The sequence below is a fragment of the Lepisma saccharinum genome, chromosome 6 (assembly GCF_977018435.1).
Source record: "Lepisma saccharinum chromosome 6, izLepSacc3.1, whole genome shotgun sequence".
Taxonomy (NCBI): domain Eukaryota; kingdom Metazoa; phylum Arthropoda; class Insecta; order Zygentoma; family Lepismatidae; genus Lepisma; species Lepisma saccharinum.
The window spans coordinates 27,085,442-27,109,743 of record NC_139234.1 but is presented as its reverse complement, the minus strand read 5'-3'; the positions used below and the strand labels follow the sequence as shown (position 1 = coordinate 27,109,743).

At 35.5% G+C, this 24,302-nt stretch overlaps 1 protein-coding gene across 6 annotated transcripts in view; it reads right to left on the bottom strand.

Annotated features, from left to right (window-relative positions):
• The window catches only part of AP-2alpha (adaptor protein complex 2, subunit alpha), a 162,500-nt gene that overhangs the window by 12,321 nt on the left and 125,877 nt on the right, over positions 1 to 24,302 (bottom strand). For 5 of the 6 annotated variants that reach the window (XM_083123669.1, XM_083123671.1, XM_083123675.1 and 2 more), the window contains 10 exons: positions 18,968 to 19,136; positions 17,943 to 18,080; positions 15,442 to 15,624; positions 12,994 to 13,125; positions 9,831 to 10,028; positions 7,314 to 7,484; positions 6,198 to 6,403; positions 4,255 to 4,332; positions 1,740 to 1,869; positions 171 to 309 (listed from right to left, as the gene is read on the bottom strand). In XM_083123669.1, the coding sequence (XP_082979795.1) occupies positions 171 to 309; positions 1,740 to 1,869; positions 4,255 to 4,332; positions 6,198 to 6,403; positions 7,314 to 7,484; positions 9,831 to 10,028; positions 12,994 to 13,125; positions 15,442 to 15,624; positions 17,943 to 18,080; positions 18,968 to 19,136 (1,544 nt within the window). The remainder of the gene's footprint in view (positions 1 to 170; positions 310 to 1,739; positions 1,870 to 4,254; positions 4,333 to 6,197; positions 6,404 to 7,313; positions 7,485 to 9,830; positions 10,029 to 12,993; positions 13,126 to 15,441; positions 15,625 to 17,942; positions 18,081 to 18,967; positions 19,137 to 24,302) is intronic. The other variant, XM_083123674.1, reaches the window with a different exon arrangement.

Sequence of the window (24,302 nt, the reverse complement as noted above, 5' to 3'; positions counted from 1 at the left end):
GACGCAGATCTAAAAAGTTTGCTTGCTTGCTTCACTTATAATTCTAGTTTCTGAAAAGTTTAAACATATTGCCTAGAAGACGTTACTACTGTACACGGTTTGCTCACAATGGTGTAATAGTTATGAAGTGATGACTTGTAGATACACAGGGTCATTCTTTTGAGACTTACCTACGAAATCATCTACACACTCAGCATTAACTAACTGCTGGATCTGGGCACCTGCTTCCAGTACTGGTTCCACAGGCTTCACCTGAATATTCATTTTTGCAGCTAAGTCACCTGGGCAGGAGATGCTTGGCGAGAAATTCTGGAAATGAAATTGAGATATTTACATTGTTAACTTTTGATACGGCTAGTTCTTTTTTGTTATTAGATATGAGAAAACACTTTACTTTCAATAAGCATTGAAATTATACATTGTTCATTAGCAACTGAGATAAGGTTTAGTTTAATTAGAGACATGTTCTCAATGTGAAATGGTTGAAAATGTATTAATTCCACTAGAAAACAACGTGGAAAAAACATAAATGAATGTGGGAATACTGCAGAACAAGATTCTGATTCAACAAGATTGTGAAATTGCAGTACAATAAAATAATGAAGACATGTAAAAGTTTATAACTTTAGTATACTCTTCATGAACAATTTGACAACACTTTCAGATGACATCAGGATAAAGTGCCAAAATGTCCAGAAAAATAACATCACAATAAAGTATACTAAAACATATGATTGAATTTCAGATTTAAATCCTGTACATAGAATGATCTCTTTGGGATTTGCAGAAAGACAAAAAATTGGCAGTCATTTTCAAAGATGGTGGCTGTAACCCAGCATGCATGCAGAAGTGTTGATTTTTGGTATTTAACCAATATATTTGGGGGTGGGGGGGGGCAAGCACTTCCCTTTGCCTGTGCCAGGTTACATCTATGCTTACCTTCAAACGTAGTGAATAGAAATTTTTGAATATTATACCTTCAAACATATTGAACTTCACACTTTGTGCTAAATACATAAGCATTTTTAATAAGATTATCTTTTAATGTAATTTGATGCAAATGATTTTTTTACCCCCCTCTCTGAACCGCCCATCCTGATTTCTTCATCAGGCATTAGTACATACTCTGAGCTACCTATATATAAAATTTGGGAAAAATTGAAGGGGGGATTGCATGAAATTTGGTGTTGAAATTAGTCGTTTGTTTTTCTAAAAAATACATAAAAATACATGGTTATTGATACACTCACCTGAAACCTTATCTAAATGAAAGCTTACACTATTCTGAACAAAAGAAAGCAAACTTGAGGGTTCTACGTCAAACCTGAGGGAAGATACAATAATTTATAACTTAATATGCGTCATTCATAGTGGATCCGCTTGTGGGGTACATGAAGATTTTAAAAAGTGTGTAAATTCTGAACACCTTGAACAATCTTTTTTTTTTTTAAAATAATAATAATAATAATAATTTTTGTAATCAGCATCAAACGTTCTATTCGTATACCGAATCTCATCAAAATCAGGCATGGTGGGTGACATTTCCAGAAAATTCTGGATGATTTGACATGGAATGGTCCGTGACATTTTCAGAAAATTCTGGATGATTTGACATGGAATGGTCCATCTGCTCACTACTGTACTTGAATTAATTCTCAAAATTAATTATTCTGATCTAAATTTACTAATAAAGGTTCTCAACTTAAATGACACCTCTGTGGAAGAGAAAACATACGTACCTGCAATGTAAATGAAGTTTTGTTCCCATAAAACAAGCCAAGCCTACCCAAGTTTTGTCTAAATTCAGATTTCACTCCAATCTGTATCAAGTCATTTTCAAATAAAACACCATTGTTCTTGCATATGAACCTGAAATATATCACAAAGAGAGTTTCTGTTTTAGTTGGAATTCCAAAATTTCCTTCCCACTCAACCACCAATTCAATACATTGACATTTATTTCAGTAATCTATCAGTATTGGCCCATACAGGTGTCTGTGTATGAGATTACAAGTGAAACTGCCGATAACTTTACTTATCTAATATTTCTATAAACATCCTGTAATTTGTATGAAATTGGGATACTTTTTTTATTTTTTATGAGTACCCAGATAAAAACTCATGTGTGATTGTTTTGTAACAATTTCTAAGGCAAATCTATTGCAATCACCTAAAATATAATAGGCGCTGCTTCCCACTGCAGGTGATTTTTTTCTGGCTTTTGAGACAGGAGTTCATTGCAAACACTGATTACATATGAGAGGTTCCGAGCACAAATGGTGTAACTCCACTTTTTGTGGAAATGGAGTTACATGTATAACTTAAAACTGTTCAGCATTTCAGTGCTAGAAACAAGTATATGGTAAAATAATTCTTGAATCTTTCCTGGCAGCGAATGTTGAAGGGGTTTTCTCGGGCAATCAGCCAGGTGATTTCCGGATAGGCTTCCGAGAGCTAACATCACTCTCATCTTCAGGGATTGAATGAGATGTGACGTTAGCTCTCGAAAGCTTGGAAGCCTATCCAGAAATTGCCTGGCTGATTGCTGCTCCAACAACTAAACATAGTACTAAGTTATTTAAATGTGCTTTTCTCAAAACTGTCTTGAATTGAGTTACACCACTTGTGCTCTGAACCCCTCATGTATTAAAGAGTTAATTAGGCAGCCAAATTCATGGAAAATTTGCAGTTTTACACACAAATAATTTAATATTGGCTATCATTACTGGTAAATATAATTGTTACTATAGAGTCAGCAAATGTTAAATCTTTGCACATTATCCATTCACAAATAGAATACAAAAGTTTACTATGTGAAAAGAATAAAAATACCCTTGTGAGATTTGAGCTTTCCAAATACAACAAATTAATATTTACAATATTAAATCAAATACACTTACTCTATTACTTCTTACATACCTGCACTAATTTCATGAAATAGACTGTAAATTATGCACTTCATTTCTGTCAATATTTACACTGTACTACTACATGTAAAAACAAGCCATTATTCACAGCTGATTAACTAAGAATATATTGACAGTATGCCAAACTTATAACATTTAATCCTACAATAATAGTGCTTATCCTAAAAATAATGCTGCATATTCAGCTAGAATGAGAGCAAAATTAAAATAATTTTTCACAATAAAGAAGCACCTGGCATTGAAGAAGAGGTTACGCTAGTAAAATAATGTTCTATTTAATTGCACTCAACTCCAAACTGTGATGAACTGAGGGGCAGCACAGTGCAACGGAAGGCAAATAAAACCTAGGCTTCTTATTTCTTCAATACAAGAAAGTAACAATTCTGTTCTAGGTCAGTTCAATGATATCTATCGCTCATTCTCATCACATTCACGCATGGTAAAGAAAATTTAATATAAGTACAAAATAATATGTAGAAATAGGCCAAATTAATCTGTATACTAGTTATCAGCTAGCATATATGTATATCAGTGTATAGGTTAAATTATATCTTCAAATAGCCTTTAACTTAGTGCAAGATTCTGCAATATTCTTGTTATCTTTATGGATATAATCAATATAATTCATGAGCTATGATTCTGTAAAGGTGTTAATTTCTTTTTGAATCACCTGTATCTCTTATAAACGTTACTGTACCAAAATTTTTAACATTCCTTAATTGCTTGGAAGTGAATGGAATATGTAACCTTACCTGTTAAGAGCAAATGACACACCATAATGCATGAAATTAAAGGTGTTTAGGAAATTTTGCATGTGTGTCAGGATAAAGGAAGGGAGAAGTGATAAAAAATGTACAGCTCTGTCAACTTTTCATTTTAATACTTTGTGGTTTGCAGTACTTTTATCCACATTTGAACAGTGATACCATCATATACTTTTCTGTACAAGGCAAAATACATTGAATTGAAACAATGCAAAACACTAACATTGTTAATCAGAATACTCCTCTATGCTTGAAACTGTTCAATTACAATATTTTTATTTATCCGAACAATCACTTGAGATTTGGAAATATTTATATTCACAAAGCACACAAACACACAAGCAAACACATATTCCCCTCACACACTAAAATTAACAAAATAGCCTAGTACTGTAGGTCAAGCATGCAGCATGGAACATGTATTCATTGTGTGCACACAAGTTTACATGAACTGAAAAATTTATCACGCTGCTGCAAATTATTGAAACATGCCCAACTATAGAATTTTTACCACTATCCATTCTATTTTACTACTATGTTGTAATAATATTTTCATACTTAACTCTTTCTCGACCATGTTATTAAATATGCACACAATTTCAGAATCCTCATTTTGACTTTCTGTTCGGACGAATGTAACTCTAAAATATGAAAAATAATTTTTTTCAAGAAAGGTTCTTTTCTTATATTGAAAGAATTTGTATTTTCAATATTCATCTTAACGACAAGCAATATTCTTATACAAGGTAAAATAAGTAGTCATTTTTTTAATGTTATCAGTAGGTATTAGCATAGCTATTACTGAAATTATAACTTTACTGATTCTATTTCCTAGTTTCCAAAACAATTATTTTGTGGTTATTATTATCCTTTTCAAAAGAAGACAACTTAATTGTATCCATGAAGGTTTTCTGTTTTTTTAAGAATTTATGTAAATGTAATAATTGTCTTTCACAATTATGCTTTAAATTATTGTGAGGCATCTTGTTTGTGCATTATAGAGGAAGCTTTCACGCTAGATTTTAAGAGTATGTATAGAACTCACAAGTAAGCAAGTTCAGTCTTCTTAATGTTGCAAGTAAGGCTACAAATCTTATTGAGAAGTACCACCACAGTCAATTATTTTGTGGACTGGTTGCATTGTGTCACTGTGGCGCACAACAGTGAATAGATAGTGCCATTTCAGTTCTGCTCTCATCCAAGCAAGCTGCAGTTGTATACATGTGGTGCATGCAGAAAGAAGGAAGTCACTGTTGTGAAGGGTAGTTATCTGTGAATGGCAGAAATCGAGAACAACACAGTTTGAACAATAGGCAAACGTTAAATTCTGCCAAAAATTAGGCAAATCTACATGCTGAATGGTTGATATGAAGGAAGTGTATGCGAAGAAACCTTGAGCTATAGTGCTAGGTTTAGGTGGCATGGACATTTTGCACAGGGGAGAGAATTTGGAAGATGACGAGCATACCGATTGGCCAAGAGGAGCAGGAAAGAACTAAAGATTTAAGTAGTTGCAACAGTGGTGTATGCCAACCACTCACGAACAGTATAGTAGGGATAGTAGTATAGCAGCACCAGTAGGGATTGGACAATGGTATCTTGTAATATGTGCCCCAAAACTACAGTCCATGAAATTATTGACTGTAGTAGTAGTTGCTTGCACCTTTAAATATTAACATGTGAAAAAAGAAACATACTTCAAATTTTTTGTGTTGTTAATGTGTGAATTTTTGTCTATAAATATAGTAAAAAAATGTAAACCTATCCCCACTGTGCACTGCACCATGTTGTGAAGGTTCTTAAGGGGTGTAGATGTAGAGCCTGCCTGGCATTCTCAATGAGTAGTAATAGTAGTACTCTCCAACTGCCTCCAGGTACCCATTAATTAGAGGTTATGTGAGCCACAGAGCCACAATATGCAGTGTTGATGGTAAAAATTCTCACCCATCTCAAGAATCGAACTTGGATCTCTTATATGGTAGATGTCCTACTAACTGTCCCTGCAGCCATTTTCAATATTTGATTTTTCATAAAGATTGGGGGGAGGGGTTTAAAAATTACTTTTGCACAAAAAAATAATTAAAATGTATATAAAATGTGAGAGAAGAAAGCGCAACTTCTTTAACTCTCACACCATTGCCAGGGTACAAAAATGAACTTTATGAAAATTTTAGTGTTTAATAACTTGGGGGCAATTACAAATTTCAGATAACTGTACCCCATTTCCATTACAATGAGCTTTTCATTAGCAAAGCAGAAGTATGCAGCTCTATTACTGGTACTGCTGTTTTAAGGAATTTGTCATCCTTATCAGCTTACGTCCTCTGTAATCCTTTACAATCTTATCGAATCAAAATACAAGTATAGAGTGAATTGATTATTCAACGTAATTCACATCAAAACAACAAATTGATAAGCAGGCACAACAACATGAATAGCAAACTAACATTCAACATACACTCAATGTGATACTCATTTTAAATGAACACATACAGAAACAACTTACTTTTTAGCATTGTATGTTGGCTGCGTTGGACCTAGGCTGTTGATATTGTTGACATGGGGCTGGTTGACTGGGGTTGGGGAAGAATTATAAATGTCACCCAAAACATCCACTAAGACGCCTGTGTTTCCAGGTGCTGCTGGCTGTGATGCAGGCGGTGTTGACAATCCCAGCAAGTCTGTCGAAGCACTGCTGTTGACATTAACAGCCTAAGGTAAAAAAAAAAGGGGAAATTTATTAGATATCTTCTACTTATTTATAATTCCTAGTATGTGATGAAATTATTGAACTATGTCTATTTTGACACAGGAAACTGCTACATCTTGTGCTGTCAAGCACATAATTCACTATTTAAATTACCCAGCACATTGTGAAACTTTACTTGTTATAAAAACAAACTTCTCATTTGCATCATTAGACGCAAAGAACTTAAAAAAAAATTGTCATGGATTCCACAGTCTGCTGAATGAGTTCCAAGATGATTACTTGACAATGTGCTTTGTAAACTATTACAAAATATAGTAAATATTATTAAAGTAATTTTATTCTTGTAGTGATGTTTCATACTGTTCGTCAGAACTTTTTGAAGCTTACACTATCAAGATAGACCCACACATGACATCACATGGCTAGTAGTGTAGTGATTGTATGCATTCTTAGCTACTAACTTGTAACATCAATAGGCTACTTAATAATTTTACTCAAAGAACAATAAAATAGTAATTGAAATGGCATAATGCAGAAATTTCAAACTATTGTAAAAAGCTATAGTTCTTTTAAAAAATGTAAAATAGTTGATAGTTATGATGCTGTAATGTAAAATTAACTTTGTAAAGTGAACAACTGAGAGAATATTGTACTTGAACTTACTGGAGGAAAACTAAATACAATTACAATTTCACATTCTCCCTGTAAGTCCTTTGTAAGAGTCAACATTACAATTGTTGCATAATATAATGAACACAGCAAAGTCAAAGTACTTAGAAATGGGATTTTCTTATCTTTGTTCAACATTTTGGTCATCAAAATTTTACTTACTTGAAATGGAAATGAAAGTAACAAACTCGCAACAAATTAAATATGCACTGACAAACTTCTTCAAATGACTCACAACTGTACCTGATTCTGCGGACGCTCATCCTGCTGGTGGTTGACAGCGCTGATTGGAGCAGGGCTCTTCCTCTCCTTGGGCTCGTTCTCTGGGACTCTGCCAGGCTTTTTCTTCTTCAGAACAGCCAGAATAGAAGACTCCCTCTCGGGGAAGGCTGGCATCTCCTCTAATACTGTTGCCTGTACATAACATAACACGAAATGTGAAAACATCAGGAAAAGCAATTCACTAGTGCATACTTGTTTAAAATTGCAACATTCAATAAATGCAGTTATGAGAACACAATGGTCAAATGGAATACCGCTGAAGTATAATTGAAAACTTTGTAGTTACAAGTTTCTACACTTCCATTGCACAATTCTTTCAAACAAGATACAGGATTTGGTCATCCCGTGTAGTATGGTGTAAACATGTTGTGTGGTATTATAAGGGAACCTTGATCTGACATTTCTCTCCACTGTATATTCAATCTTCATAGTTGCAATGAAGCCGTAGGTTTTAAAAAATCCTCAATTTTACATTTCCCTGCATTCAAATGACACCAAAACTTACACCAAAAACAAAGTGACATTCATTTTGCATAGACTACATAATACTTTGTTAAATTTTAGTAATTATACATATTGTATAAATTAGGGATGGGACAGATTAATCAGTACTTTATCGGTATCTGTTAATATAGGCGTATCGGTGTATCAGTAAAATTACTGATTATTCTACCGATCCCACGTATCTATAAATATCTCATAATTTAGTGTAAAATTCTGCCATTTTGTTTAAGTTTCCATACCCTACTTTTTCAAAAAGTGACTGTCTAAATATGCAACTTCTTTTGCACTGCAGTCACCTCAACACACACATTTATTAAGGAGGTCAACGAACCATTCAGGTCCTTCAAGAACCATTTGGTATTTTACATCGGATCGGTAGAATTTGGTTATTGGTAAATTTTATATTGGTACTTTATTGGTATCAGCCAAATTTGATATCAGCCCATCCCTACTATAAATGTGCAATGGCTCAGCCAGTAGGACGTATGATGCAATGTAGGAGACCTCGCTGGATTATCTCAGGCAGGAATTTTTCCAATCAGCAACTTTACATAACAAAATCTGGGGTTCATCCAACCTCTCATCAATGGGTACCCTGGAGGAGGATATCGGTGAACCATCATCTACATGATAACTAAGCTTGAGACTATGTGGACGGTGGTATGGCACAATGCCTGAAGGAAAACTTTATTCTATTAAGATTGAAATCCTGCAATAGTAATTGGGAAGGTGGGGGGAGGAGCTGTAGACAATTGCAAGAAGGAAGTGAATATATTACAATCACTGAGTAATGAGCCAGCATTGTAACTGAATGTAGCATGTGTATATTTGTCAGCAGTAACAATTACCAACACCACACAGGAACATTGTATTGTTGAAATTATCAGGAAGACTAGATTGAGAAAAATGGGATTTGGATGCGAAAGGAATCTTTTGCTTGGTCCTGTTTTAGGAACTTTGATATCAGTCCTCAGCCTTGTTGTGCATAACTGTGCATCTGTCTTTACCTACAAGGAGTACTGTGGCTTGCTTTTAACCACTGTACTTCTATTTTTATACATTGGCTTTTATATATATACACCAACCTTTGAGACTAGTTTGTGGTAGTGTATTGTGTTATGTGGTCATATGCAGGTAGTCAGTGAACACAGGATACATTTGGGCAAAGCAGTCAATGTGGGTGGTAATGCTTTGGAGGATTATTTAGTGGTGGCCAAGGTTCCCCCTTATTTAGTAGTCTGGGCAGGCAGACTTGCTTTGATGATGTGGATCAGTGCAAAGCGGAAGGCACAATGGCATTAGCATTAGCATAAATAATATTAATGTTAAAACACTTATTTACTTCCTACTATTTCTAACCTTTATCTTAATTTTCTTACCTTGTAGAATGATGTAAAGCCAACTTTGTTCAGGAAAACCGAACAAATTTGGTTCTTCACACTGGAGCATTCTTGCCAATGTCACAGTGAATTATTGTAATAAAAAAATGGTAAATAAAGGATGAATCAAAGAAAAGCAAGGGAATCCGTAGAAAATTCGCGGAACTGACACCCTGGGTTAATTTTCATGTACCAGGGCATTAGCGCATACCTCCGAAAGTAGTTTGACTACTTTTATTCGTATACATAAATAATAATCTTTCTATGTAACCATATCTTGTATACTGTTTAGGAAAATAAAATTATTTGTATTCCTTTAGCAAGAAAGCAGAATGCTAGGGATAATAATTTTGCCATGGCCAAGCCTCCACCATGTTAAGAATTAGTCAGGGTTGCCACCGAGTAGTCAACTTAAAATTACTTGTGCAATCTCTTCCTGTGCACCTTATGTGCTCAATAGTTTTAAGCAGTGGTTAGAAATCCAAGCAACATGGATAATTAATACAGAATTTTGTTACACCTGTAAGCATTGACATTTGGCGAGAAGAAAAGTTGCCAAACCTATTTTCAATCCTCGAACATTGTAAATACTTACCAGAACATCTGTAGATGCCACTATGCTTAGCTGGAGATATTCCGAAGCTCTCTGCTGAAGTTCTGCATCTGCACTGCGAAGGTTGCTATGCTGTCTGAACACATCTTGAATCTGTTGCTTGATTTCAGGGAAAAGGTTGACAAACTTTATGTATGTTGACAGCAGGAGAGCTCTTGTCATGGGTGAACATAAATGGTACTGCAAAATAAACATTTGTATATTTATTGCACAATATTTACGGCTACACTAGTACAGATATCGATGCATACAATTTGTTATTAAAGCATAGCATACACCTAGTGCCAATGCTATTACGGATAAATAATGTGTTTTTTTCTCCTGCTTACTTTTATTGGCATTTCTGCCACATAATTAAATACAATATTTTAATTACATCAAAAAGTATTCATCAGGTGAAATGGCAAGATTGTTAAGCTTGCCCAGCTAAAATTTAAACATCAGTTCGAATATTATATTTGAAAGTGTAAAAAACATTATTTATTCATAATTTTTATTCTGGTAAATTAAAATTATTCAGAATAGTTACAACTGGTAGCACATAAACATTACACTGGAACAATGTAATATCAATCTACCATTTTACATTAACATATGCATGGCAGAATTTAAAGATTGCCAAAAAGTATATGCCATTGTCAGCAGTCAATGCAAGAACACTAACAGAAATTTAGGTGAAAAATGCAGGCTGAATGACGTTGACGGTGCCTAATATCTTCCAGTGTGGAGCTACATGCATTACATCATCACCTGTGTGTGCCAAATTATAAGGTAATACAGTGGAACCCCAATTTTATGTTCCTCACGTTCACAGTTTCCTGTATTATACATTCAACCTTCATGGTCTGAAAAGAGCAAAATGTTATAACATTTTTCTGCATTTTAAGTCCTTTCACCTGAAAAACATAAATCCAAGGTTCCACTGTATAGAGCAGGGTACTGCATTGGACCACTTTCGCTCACTCAAACTCGATCGAATCTCCCACGTTCGAGCATGCTATGCTCGAACGCTCGCTCGTTGTGGAATGATTGGCATCGTCCCGTATTTCAGAGCCTAATAAGCAGCACTGTCAAAATAAAATCCACACATGGAAGGAAACCACTCTATGCAATTAAAATTCTAAATAATAATTTTGTATATTATGTAAAACTCAAATACAGCACATATGAAAGTACGCAATATCTACAGACCGAAATGTAAAATGGATACACATGCTGAGAGACCTGTCTAAGCAATTATAAATATTGCATCAGTGCAAGAAGTACAGGTACATCATTGTTCACTTACCGAAAAGGTTAATCATATTCTGCGAAATAATAAAATGCAGTAATAACATTCAATCGAACATCATTTCAATGTGAAAATAATTGTAGAAACATAAAATGTCAGCCTAGGTAGTTTCAGCCCATAATCATCTATTTCATTTTCACATATCTCGGTAAGATACACAAACCTGCATTTTAACCTGGAGATGTTATTTTTCAATTTCACTTTGTCTTTTACTTCACGGTCCATATTTGAGGGCCCAGTACCATAGGTAATGACAGAAACATGTGTACTAATAGGGTTCGAGAGTTCGAGTGTATTTAGTTCGTTTGGTCGTTTTTCGCTTGAGCGGAAGAACTATCAATTCTGTATGCCGTCTAGCATTGCCCGCGCGAACTATTTGCTGCTCGAGCGAAATACGCTCATTGCAGCACTCTAGTATACAGCCTCACACTGGGAGAGAAATGGCACCATTGACTTCATCAATGTTTAAAAGACAGGCAAAACAGTGGAAGCGAAAAATCAGGTGAAACCAGGGCAGACTCTGAACAGTTGGTAGAGCAATGGCATGGTATGTCGGAGACATTGATTTCTTGCCTAAGTTTCTACAGAGTGGTCACAAAGTGGGTATACCCTGCCCTTCATTTACAACACTACGATGGTTATGGTTGAATGCTTGATATGGAGACAGTCATTTTCGTAGCACAGCTGAATTCTGTTCCCATCCCATGTTCTAGCAGATGTTTTGTGGAGATTAATACGGAGTCACGCAAGTGAAGGCATCTTTCACAGCTGCTCGTAACTCTTGTGTTGTATTATATCGATCATTTCAGACTGTCAGTGATGAACCCCCAGAGATGAGGTCGGGACTTCTTGGAAGTTAGGTTAAGGGAGCTGGGTAATCTTCAGAACCTCTTTCCCAGGAAAGGTCTTATTTAGGTAATGACACACTTGCAACTCAAATTGTGCCAGAACATGGAACAGAATTTGGCCATGCTACTAAAACGACAGTCTCCATACAGATATTCCGAACTCAAAAAATATCAAGTATGTGTCCACATCAAGCATTCAACCATAACCACCGTAGTGTCAAAAATAAAGGGGGGTATGTCTACTTTGGAACCACACTGTACATACTACATCTCTTGTATGTACCAAATTAAAAAGGTAAGAATACTTGCATTTAAGGGCTAAAGGCATAACTGCTGGCTTCCTGCCTAAAGAGAAGATGGCAGTAGGGGGACTGTGTCGGTGAAAACCAATCACATAGGCAAATCAGCCACTGCCAAAGCTTGCCGCACCCTTCTTCAAAAGTTCAATGGTCTCCGTACATTATGGCTCTCTTCCCTTACTGGTGCTGTGTGACTCAAAATAGAATACATGTGTGATATGGAAGATTTGTTTGTTGTGCTTCTGGGAGGCATGGAAGAGGTTTACATTCGGATGCAAGGGAGATAGTGCTGAATGTGCAAAAGCAAATAGAGAAAACACTGTACGATTGATTGATTGAATTAGGATATTTTAAGTCACTTTTCTGACACTTTTTGCTAATCGTGACAATGAGGATGACTAATGAAATTGATGAAGGAACACTCGCGAAGAACGCAAGTGTCCAAATGACAGAGCACGGAGTGACAGGAAGCCGGTAGTTTTACCTTTTGCCCTATAGCTTAAATGTCTAATGTTCTACTGGATGTGAATGGAGGCAAGACATTAAAATTATGATCACCAGTGAGAAGTGTGAATAATGAGAACAATAAAAGAACTGCCACACTGTTCACTTAATTACAGACAATTTTCAGAAATATTGAATCAGTAACATTATCAACAGTGTTATCACCTGATAATGATACAGATATAGCAGGGCATGGTACCTACCTTGGAATGTAGAAGTTGGAACTGAACTAAGGGTGAGGAACGCTGATCGCCAGCGATGAGATTTCCAAACTCCCCAAGAATATATCCTCCGACTTTGACCATGTTCTCATGGCATGCAGGAGCTTGCAAAGCCTGAAATAAAACAACATTAGTGGTTTCAAGGCCATAATAAAAGTAACATTTATTTCTATATCTCCAGATATCAACTTTTCACATGTAAATTTAATAATTTTGTTAGTATTCCCACACATGCTTTTTAAAATGAGAACACATACAGGATGTTAGGAATATTTCCTTCCCTGAAATAAATTTTTTATAATATGTTGGCACAATGTAATTTGGCAAAATAAAGATTTTTAATTTTTTGCACTTTTCCGTGTAAGCACAGTTGTCATTTGTTGAACACTGATTTCTATATAAATAATGTTCCTTCTCTGGTACAACTTTTTATATTATCAAATTTTGATGCCACAAACTTGCATCTTTTTAAAGAGATTATGCATTTACTGGTAATACATTTTAACAATATGTACATCCTTATATCTTCACATCCTGATATTAAATTATTATGAAACACATTTACAATGTGTAAACTGTAGGTCCAGTCTTGACTAGCCGATCTCTGCATAAAGTGGACTAAACATTTACAAGGTAAAACAGGATTGTCCACATTGCATATATTTACACTGAAGAAATATGGTTCAAAATAAAGTTCCATGGTATAGAAGTACTAAGGCAGCTCACATAGGGGTACACATACCAGAATACCATTAACGACATCACAGCAATATAATCATTACACCAGTGACCACACAAGAACAATTAGTAATTTATCACCACTACATACTTAGGCATATAACACATGAAAACTAGTACTGAACTTGCTTCTCATGGCTGCCTAGTTGAAGCAGCTCTGAAGCCTAAGTTCAAAGTTTAAGCCCACATTATGCTCCGATAGGCTAACTGGGAGTGGTTGTCAAGTTTAAGGTGGGATCTGAACCTCTATGTGCATCCACCAGAATCCTTCGATTACAAGGTGATGGCATTGCCACTCCCACCCAGGAGGTCCAGCACAGTATCGGTTTCGAGTTGTGAAGCCTGACTTAAATTAGAAATCTTACCATTTTTAGTCCAGCAGTTATGCTCACTGATTAGCATAAAACACAATAAAAGGAATTAAAATAGCGGTAACACTTTACTATACTGGAGACGGATTTCTTCAAATTTACAGGAGAAAGTACTTACGCAAATCATTTTCTGTAGCGTTGTTGATGTTCGGGAATGTAGTTTTGATCCATTTTAATGCGAATGCATGTGGTTTTCTACGAAAATCTATTTCCGACGCGCTATTGCTGCTGCTACAAGATGACGTGTCGAGGATGCATCGTGAAGTTGTTGCCGGGTGTGGAAGATGCTATGGAATTTGTAATTCCGATGTTGTCCGTATAAGCTAAATTGAACGAAAGGAGTGCTAATGGAACCTAACCTAACAGGCCTAACCTAACCTAGTAGGCATACCTCGTCCCCGTGATGGTTCGTGGGGCTATCGTATGTAAGAAATAGACATTATTTTCGTTAGAAATCCATTATTTCACCTAAAGAAATGTTACGCAATGCAGAATAGTACGTTAGCAATGTAAAAAATTGCAAAATAAATCATTGATAGGTGTCTCCGGTATAGTAAAGTAGTACCAAAATAGCTTCAGTCAGCTTTCGACTGCATAATTCGCATATCATTACACACATATTTTCTATACAATTTGATTTCTATTCATGTCTATATCGATATACTGATCTGTCATTCTAATTACTTACTGTGTATTTCATGGGGAATGATTTTTGTAGCAGTAAGCAGCCGTTCGTTTACTATCTTCAATATGGACTACCATTTGCAAAGTAAGTGAAGTGTTGCTTCATTATAATACTGCTTCTTCTGTATTCTGGTTATGTAGGGTCGCTTTTCTGCCACTTTTGGTTAATTGTGACAATGAGGATGAAGGATAAGATAAAATTTATGAAGGGACACTCACAAAGAACATCCATGTCCAGACTCGATTCGAACCTGCTTCCTCTGATAATACAACTCGTATAATCTTATTTAAATAAGTTAAGCAGGTCAGGTTTGGGGCACTGTAGTCACACCCACCCTTATTTTATGCGAAACAAATGCACTTCTACTAGTTACATGTTTCAAGTAGGTTAGGATTGTTAGGTTCTATTGCCTTTGTATTTCATCTTCCTTCCTCTCCTGCACTTGAACAGGACATTTTCCATGTGGAAATAACACTTGAGATGGTGGTGTCATTGGAGCACAGTTGCTTGAGAGAAAGTGTGTGTGTGTGAGAGAGAGAGAGAGGGGGGAGGGAGAGAGAGGAAGGACAATAGGGAGACAGAAGGGGGGGGGGTCATAATGAACTATATTGGACATTCAGGAGAAGAGAAACTTACCTCGAACACAGTCTTGGCAGCATAACCCTGTACGTCATCTCTATTGATCACAATTTGAATAACCCTGTACCAGACCTCTTCAGATACATAGTCCCCAGCTATCCTTATAAGATTTAAGATCACATCCACATACCACGTGTAGTCTGTTGCATATTTTTCAGCCAAGATGGCCACTTTCAAAACCTAAGTATTAAAGAAAAAATATGGCATTTATATAATATTGAAATACTAAATACACACACACATTACCAGAGAACTGATATTATGAACATTACACAAAGAAGTATATCTTAGATAGCAACATTTTACACTATTAGAACTCTACAATCATTTCTGTTGACACAAGCAACACATTACAGTTTACTGAATGTTGTAATTAAAGAATTCATTCATACAACGTGCATTCAATAAATAACCGGAAAAGTAGTATAAAATATCTAAAATACAAGAGTGAGTTGTTATTTTGTGAAGGCATCTGTAAGCTATTCATAGCTGGGGCTGGCGACGCTGGGAAACAGTTATGCAAGATGATGGCACCCTTCCAGGAGTGCTCCAAGCCGGAGCAGCAAAGTGTCGTGAGATTTTTGTTGAGTGAAGGCGTGAAACCAACAGACATCGCCACATGACAGTTCAGTATGGTGACAACTGTATGAGTCGATCACAAGTGTACGAGTGGGCTAAGACAACAATGGAATGGCGACATCCTTCATCTCCCAGACCACAAGGGGTCAATTCTTGAACATTACATGCCTAGAGGTCATAATATAAACAGTACCACCTACTCCAACCTTTTGCGCAAAAAACAAAACAGCCATTCTGCAGAGGCGACGTGTACTGGTGTCCACTGGTGTTCTTTTGCTCCTTGACAATGCAAGATCACACACTGCCAATGTCACATTGCCTACCATCGAAGACCTAAAGTTTGAGTGCTTAACCCACCCTCCATATTTGCCTGATCTCGCACCTTCTGATTTCCACACTTTGGGCCCACTGAAAGATGCACGAAGTGGATCGAGGTTCCAGAATGACGACGACGTCCAGTCAGTGGTTCAAGAGTGGTACCGCACACGTTCAAAAGATTTGTTTTCCTGTGGAATCCGTGCCCTTTTGCAACATATTTCCGGTTATATATTGAATGAGCCTTATACAGGCATACATTCAGAGAAAAGCCTACTGAGAAGAATATGAACACACTCAACTTCAATTTGGTATAAGAATTGAATAAAAACTGGAGACAAAATATTTTATGACTTACTTAAAATTCACCTGTGTTGTTCAAGTGTCTCCCTCCTCCAACAGTGGTACATATTACCTTAGAAAGTAATTTTATGTTCTGAACCCACATGTACCGCTGATGGTACATGTTGTGTCAGTTTTTTTAATAGATCTTAAACTTTTTAATTGCAGCGACTATAGTGTTAACAGGAGCTTATCTTATGTTGGTATTCAAAAATGTAAATGACAGGATTTTAGTGTTTGTCAATATAATTCAGACGCTGGCTCAAAATATGTAACAACAAAGTCTGAAAATTTTGAAGAAGCTTATGTCCTATACCCACGAATATCAGTGTTACTACGGATTTTTTTTCTTTTTTTGTAAGATATGTATTCCTTTCTTCAATATCTCTGTTCAATGGATACAAAATATCATTAGACACTTTTCCTGCAGAAGAATCAACATTCCAAAACAGATGACCTGACAACAATTGTTGATTCATTTGTCCACCTCCTGTTAATTAAACATGATCAGTGCGCAAGGAATGGATCCGATCACTTACTGAAATGAATCCTTCCATCCCTGATGTGAAACACTGAAAACAGTGTCTCAATTCCTATGCTGTATTTACGAAAATGTATATGTGTGTGTTCTTGTAAAACATGGTATTATTGTACAGGCATATATGGCTTGACTAAAAGAAACAAGGTTATCCTCACAAAGTTTGTAGCCACCAGCAAGTTTCAGATAAGGCATTCTTTACTTGCTAGGCAGCTGATGTTGGTTCCATATTGAACGAGTTTGAAACTTTCACGTAGACAATGGACACATGAGGGTGGGGGTTACTTTTGAAAAGGAGCAAGCTTTGCATGGCTGGGCATTTGATAGATGTGTACAGATAATCATAGTGTGTGATAGGAGTGTTGTTGTTGAACCACTGTTCTCTTTATATTGCCAACTGAGAATTGCTCACTGAAATCAAAATCGTAGCTCCAAAAAAACATTTTAATTGTTGTACTGTCTGCAATATGGGAGGTTAAAAATAATAGCCATTATCTATTCCTACTGTCTATTGTGAGTTGGGCTGAGTGAATTGGTGAGGGAGGAAAGGAATGGGTGCTAGAGGTATGCCAATTGCTATCTGGCATGGAGTTAAATGAAACCTCTCCTCCACTGAACTTATAACTTCGGGCAGATAATATGTATTACATTCTTCACAAATACCCAGCCAATTAAAGCAGTGCAAGTAACCCAAGAAAAAAAAAGTTGTCTTACAGATACTCACCATTTCTTCCCTAATTGAGTAGTCAGCTGTCTCTAAGTAATTCAACATCTCTTGTACAATTTCCTCAGCGTTACTTTTATCACACATAGCATACAAGAGGTCCACTGCTTGCTGCCTCACAGAAACATCTTTCTCCATCTACACAGAAGAGAAACAACTTTAAACCACAATAATAATTAAATAAATTAATAGTAATTATAACACTATTCAGGAATTATACATTTAGGGGCACAGTTCATTCAAGACATCAGATTAATCCTTAGATGTGGAAACAGTTTTCTAACATTTTGACCTCAATGTCAAACTATTTTCGGTATAAAATTTTAAATTATGTACTTCTCTAAATAAAATTTTATATTGTGGAAAGTAAGAATGGTAAATTTACAAACCATGCCTAGTTTTGTTCAAAATGAATCCAGGTTCCAAGGTTTTGCTCCTACAAGCACATATTTTAGTAATGACAAAAAAGTTTGCTTTCCTTTTTAACGAAATTCAAAGTTTTTTCACAAAATGCTAGGGAGAGATCAATGTGAAATATTTACCGCTGCAGATAAAGTACAAATATAAAATTTCCTGACACCAATAACCGATATTCTACTCATATGAAATAAAATTAAAAATGTTCCATAATGATTTAGGTTTATTTAGACATCTATTTTACAAAACCAGTATATACCTAGGTATGAATTATACTTTTAAATTCACAAAAATACCTAATAAAATTATATCAACCTGTAACTTGGTGCAAAAATGTATCAAAACAGGAAAAATTATAAGTAATTTTCCTGATAAATATGTACACTAATGTGTCAATATTGGTTGATAACCTGTTCCATCCTTACAAAACACTGAAAATGTGCAAGAAACACATTTCAAAAAGACTAAATGAGAGAAGGTAGTGGCAATCCTGATAATAATGTGATTACCTAAATCAAGTGGGCTTTACACTACGCTATACGTCAAAGCAAAGAGGATAAATATCTAGTGTGTTACACAGCACACTCCAAAACTATGAAATCACTTACCTTCATGGAGAGAATTACTACTTCTTGATGTTTCTTCACTGCCTCGTGGGAAAACTCTGAAGTTGCAAGAAGACACATAGATTCCAAAGCCAGGTACCTTAAGTTTGTTTCCCTATTTGAGAGGAACTGTCCCAACTGATTGCATGCCCTAACCAGCAAGTTTGGTTCACTGAAAGGAAGATATAAACAATGTTTAAGCAAATTTTACTGTTGGCAATTTTCAAACTTGAAATATACTTTGGAACTTATTCCAGCCTACCGTCTTTCCGAAATCATTTCAATCTGTTTTGAAATTCAAGTAGTTATTAGTAACATTTGCAAATTAAAACAATATTACAGTGAAAATGAGAAACAGACTTAATTCACCAAACGTATATTGCTTCTGAATGACTGCAAAGCTTAAAATATACAAAACAGTAATTTTGCTTGCGACTATTGCACCACAATTTAGAGTTCTGAGTGTTCATAAATTTGTTGATTTAATTAATGTGTAAAACAAACAAGCAAAGAATGAAAAACTTGTACTGAATACCCAAAGTAAAAAAAATTACATTTAGTGTGCAATGGCAGAGAAGTGCAGGTTGTTGTCTGGTATTTGTAGTATGCAAAATCGCCAACAGATGTATCTTGTCTGTAATGCAAGTAAAATGATAAAATTTTAGTTTGCAACATTTCCAATTGTTGAATATATGTGGCCATTAATGTGGATAGATGCAAACAGACATTATCATTGTACTACACATACTTAAACTCTAAATAACTTATTTTATCAATCCCGTTAATATCATTGATGTTACACTTATGGTAATGGTCATTGTGATATTTCATTCTGGCAAACTATATCTTGCAAATTGTACATGTGTATGGTACAAATGCATTTAGAATGTTTACACTTTAATTCGGAGGTAATTGGTTCATGAATGATATTTCGTTCATGTAAAAGTGTAAATAAGAATTCTATCTCTCGCATACAAGTGTAAATTGTAAAGTTTCAGCTTTAATTTAGTGAACGAGGGTGAGTGCTGGCGGAAGTGTTGTGTAAAAACCTTCGACAGGGATAGAGGAAAGACGTGGGAGACGTGGAAACAAGTCTCATTATTGTTCCTAGTTATCACGGAGATGTATAGTGAACCTTGAACATTGTATTTTCGTTATTTGTGGTCCCAGGAGTGAACCGTTGCTGAACGAAGTTTGCAGAAAAAAGCAGATTTGCCATAGCCACCATTGTGAGGTAACAACTTTCGCCTCCATTAAAAACAAAAAAAGTGCAGACAAGAAATTATTTCACATATAGTAGATCTACCGATTTTGCTTACGTTACTGAAATAATATACGTAAACGACGAGAACTAATATTAGTTGCTATGCATAGCCAACATGCGTGTACAGTTTGTTGCTTTTTTGGCAGCCATATTGAATAGGCATTTTTAAAACAACCGAAGCAGTTGCGAAGTAAATTTGACATGCTTATAATCGCTTCGAGAGTATTTCAGTGATCACTCAGGGTGGCTACTCCAGGACCATGATAAAATTCAAGTATAATTCCCAGTTTTCAAGGGAATCTTTCTCCATATCAACCATATGTATAACCATGTCTCACCACTCTCACACATACAAATAATATTAACAATATAAAAGATCTGTGCGATTCAAATATATTCAAAAATTCTAATTCAATTAAACGGTACACACACAAAATTTAAGGTGTGGAGTTTAAATTTGTCATTTCACATTTTCAGACTAAATATATCTGCAATTAAAAGACACAAATGTTTTGGGCCATACTAATATTAGAAAAAATGTTACTTTTATATAAGAATTTCAAACTCAAATTTACTTCAAGGTATATTATCTTGCAATAATCTTCTGCCCGTGAGATAGTGTGTGCTTCAAAGGACACTAATGAACTAAACGGATTGAGAGATTTCTATTTTATTTTCCACACAGCTTTCTTTTTCTTCCTTCATAGAAATTAAAGCTAAACTGTGAAAAAATATGTATAAATTCAATGGGATTTGAATTAATAAAGTTGCGATTATTCATGTCTACGGAGAAAAATGTACGCAGAATTCCCGGAGCCAATAATTCACGCGTAATTCCCAGAATTCAAGGAATTCCCAGTGAGTAGCCACCCTGTCACTGCTACATTTCATATGATATTCACATTACATTTAAACTAAATTCAGCGACGTCATGTGACATAATTATTGCACAGTTCGCGTGAAGAAAGTAAGGAAAAGGAAGTATACGTTACATTGCACGGACTGAGTAATAATTTGAAAATTTACACAACATTTTGTGTAATCCGAAAGATGTAAAATCTTATTATTGTTTGAAATTATAGATGTAAAGATTGTAATGTTGCTACATAACATATATCATATTTTTTGTAGAAAATTAGAGTCTAGGACAATGTTTAAGAATACATTCTCCCTCATCAGCATTATGTAATTTGTAAGAGTACATTGTAAGAAATTGTGCACCGAAATCTTGTGAAAGATCAAAATTGTTCACTGTGATTCTATACATATTGACTGTTCACGAAGCATTTATATAGAGAAATGTTCATACTAGCCACTTAAAGGGCTTATACGTGATAAAAACTTGTGGATTTTGTCATGTAATTTCAAAAGAAAAATAACATTCCAAAGGTGTAAAGGACTTTATGCTGTAAGATTTGAAGTTTAAACTGGTTCAAAATACGAGGCATATTCGGAAAGTAAGTACCGAAAGGGTGTAAGAAATAAAAGTAAAATAGTTCTGTACCTTTTTTTTTATTTGCATTGCATTCTACAGACCTTCAACTACTTTTCTACGTAGTTTCCACCATTTTTCAAGCATTTGTCATAGCGTGGCACTGATTTTTGTATCCCATCGTCATAGAATGTTCCCGCATGTGATGAAAGCCATCCATGCACTCCTGCTTCAACGTCATCATCCTCGTCAAAACGCTGACCACAATTTTCGATATTCCAGGCGATATGTCACAATTTCATACAGGACTGTTTTCTTGAAATTTGTGGAAATTCCATGGAAAGCAACGATATTGTGAAGCGTCTGTTTTCACGAATTTCCGCGTCGACAGTGCACACCAAATTCTCGGTCACAACAGATGGCCGACCACTCTTTGGCTCATCGTGAACTGTCTCACGACCTTCTTTAAACATCAAAAATAAAGACCTCTCACAGTTGATGGTGGATGTCAACGGTTTCACGTTTCTTGCATTGAGAAAACGAATCAGACCGGACTTCACAGTCGGCGGGCAGATTGATTTTCTTGAATTTTTCAAACCTTCATAAACCTACGAAGAAAAAGCATGACCTGCTCCCACGACTGCCTGTGGCTTACTAACAGATGAAGGACGTCAGTGAGAACTCACACGGTCGCGATTGCAGCGCTACAGCGGCAATATTTGCAAACGGTACTTACTTTATGAATACGCCTCATAGATCAGTGGTCTGCACTAATGCATTACATTTTCCCCAGTAAACAATGGATCATGCTTTCTGGATAGTAACATTGTAGATATCATTGTACTAATCATGACATAAACTCATAACTTATGGTTGTGCAAATTACTCACAATTACAGAACAATACATATTCTTAAATAATATTTAAAAATACTAAAACTTATTGTACTTACGATAAGTGAGTATATATTATTTCCGAACAAAGATTCACGAAACCACTGTTCCCTTCATCAGGTTCTATTTTGACTATCTAAAACACTCCATAGCCTTGTCAAGTCAATTCAAAAGCCAGGAAAAAGGATATAGGTATGACTCTGGTAAAGGAGTAATTTAGAAAATTTGCCAAAACCTATTAAAACTTTCATTCCCACACTACTGTTTAAAACCACAAAAGTTAAAAAATCAATCTAAAATAAGCATTTCACTTCCCCATGGTGACTTCAGAATGCCTTCTCGCTGAATGCAGGAACTTGTCTGCTTTTTGCTCCCCTCTTACATACTTCCCCTACATTTCCCCTTCCTGCTTACGTCACGTCGTATTCAAAGTTGTGTGTTTCTTGAGCCTCGCGAATTACGTCCGGGGTAACATGAAAACCTATTTCTTTTTACTCGTGCTTTTCCCATCTTTTAAACATCCCAATCAAAATCTTGTCCACATTTCCATCCTCCCTGTTCAATTTATTATCCCTAACCTTGCAAATGTAGGCAGCCTCATACACATTCCTACTAATCTGTTTATTTTCATTCCGAACAACCTCCCGTTTCTTACATCTCCCTCTTCAATAATATGCTCAGACAGCCCTGTTCTAGGAACTCCCTCCCTTATATCTTTGTCATGTTCTCTCCATCTTATATCCATACTCCTACACGTTTGTCCGATATAATGCAATAAGGAAGGCATTCTGAAGTTAACAATGGAAAGTGAAATGGCACGTGCCTTTTTAACTTTTTAAGTTGAAATGCTTCTTTTAGATTGATTTTTTAACTTTTGTGGTTTTAAACAGTAGTGTGGGAATGGAAGTTTTAATAGGTTTTGGCAAATTTTCTAAATTCCTCCTTTACCAGAGTCATACCTATATCCTTTTCCCTGGCTTTTGAATTGACTTGACGAGGCTATGGAGTGTTTTAGATAGTCAAAATAGAACCTGATGAAGGGAACAGTGGTTTCCCGAAACGTTGTTCGGAAATAATATATTACTCACTAATCGTAAGTACAATAAATTTTAGCATTTTTAAATATTATTTAAGAATACGTATTAATCATGACACACTCTTTCAGTGGGGGGAAATGCCTGGGTGTATATTGGATGAAGGGACATGTCAGTCCCATTATTTGGATTTAAAACTATACTCTGAAATCCACATTCATTACAAATTTGCTTCAGAGCATGAATCTGTATGAATTTCCAGCAAAGTGAGAGAAAAGAGAGGGGATAAATTTATAGTTTATATAAATTAGTTCCTAAGTACGAATGTTCATTATGTTGGAATTAATTGGTGCTAAAGGTGCATTTGTAGATTACCTTGTGTAATTCACTGATACAGGGTGATCATAATAAAGGGGACCAAATTTAAATTACATTATTTTTATTTATTAATTGTGAAATATTACAGGGGGCTTGTTTTTACTTCCGCTCACTAGCAAATATCACTGTGAAACTGCCATGTCACGGAATGGTTGTTAAGTGAAATTTGGATTGAACTTCACTAGCAAAAAATGTAGACTGAACCAAGAGTAATAGTAATACTTTTTGCAGAAGGCATAAAAAAAATTAACAATAATAAAATTATTTATTTCTGTTGACCCATATCCATGGGTATGGAATATGTCATACAATACAAAGTTTGTAAAAAGAAAAATAC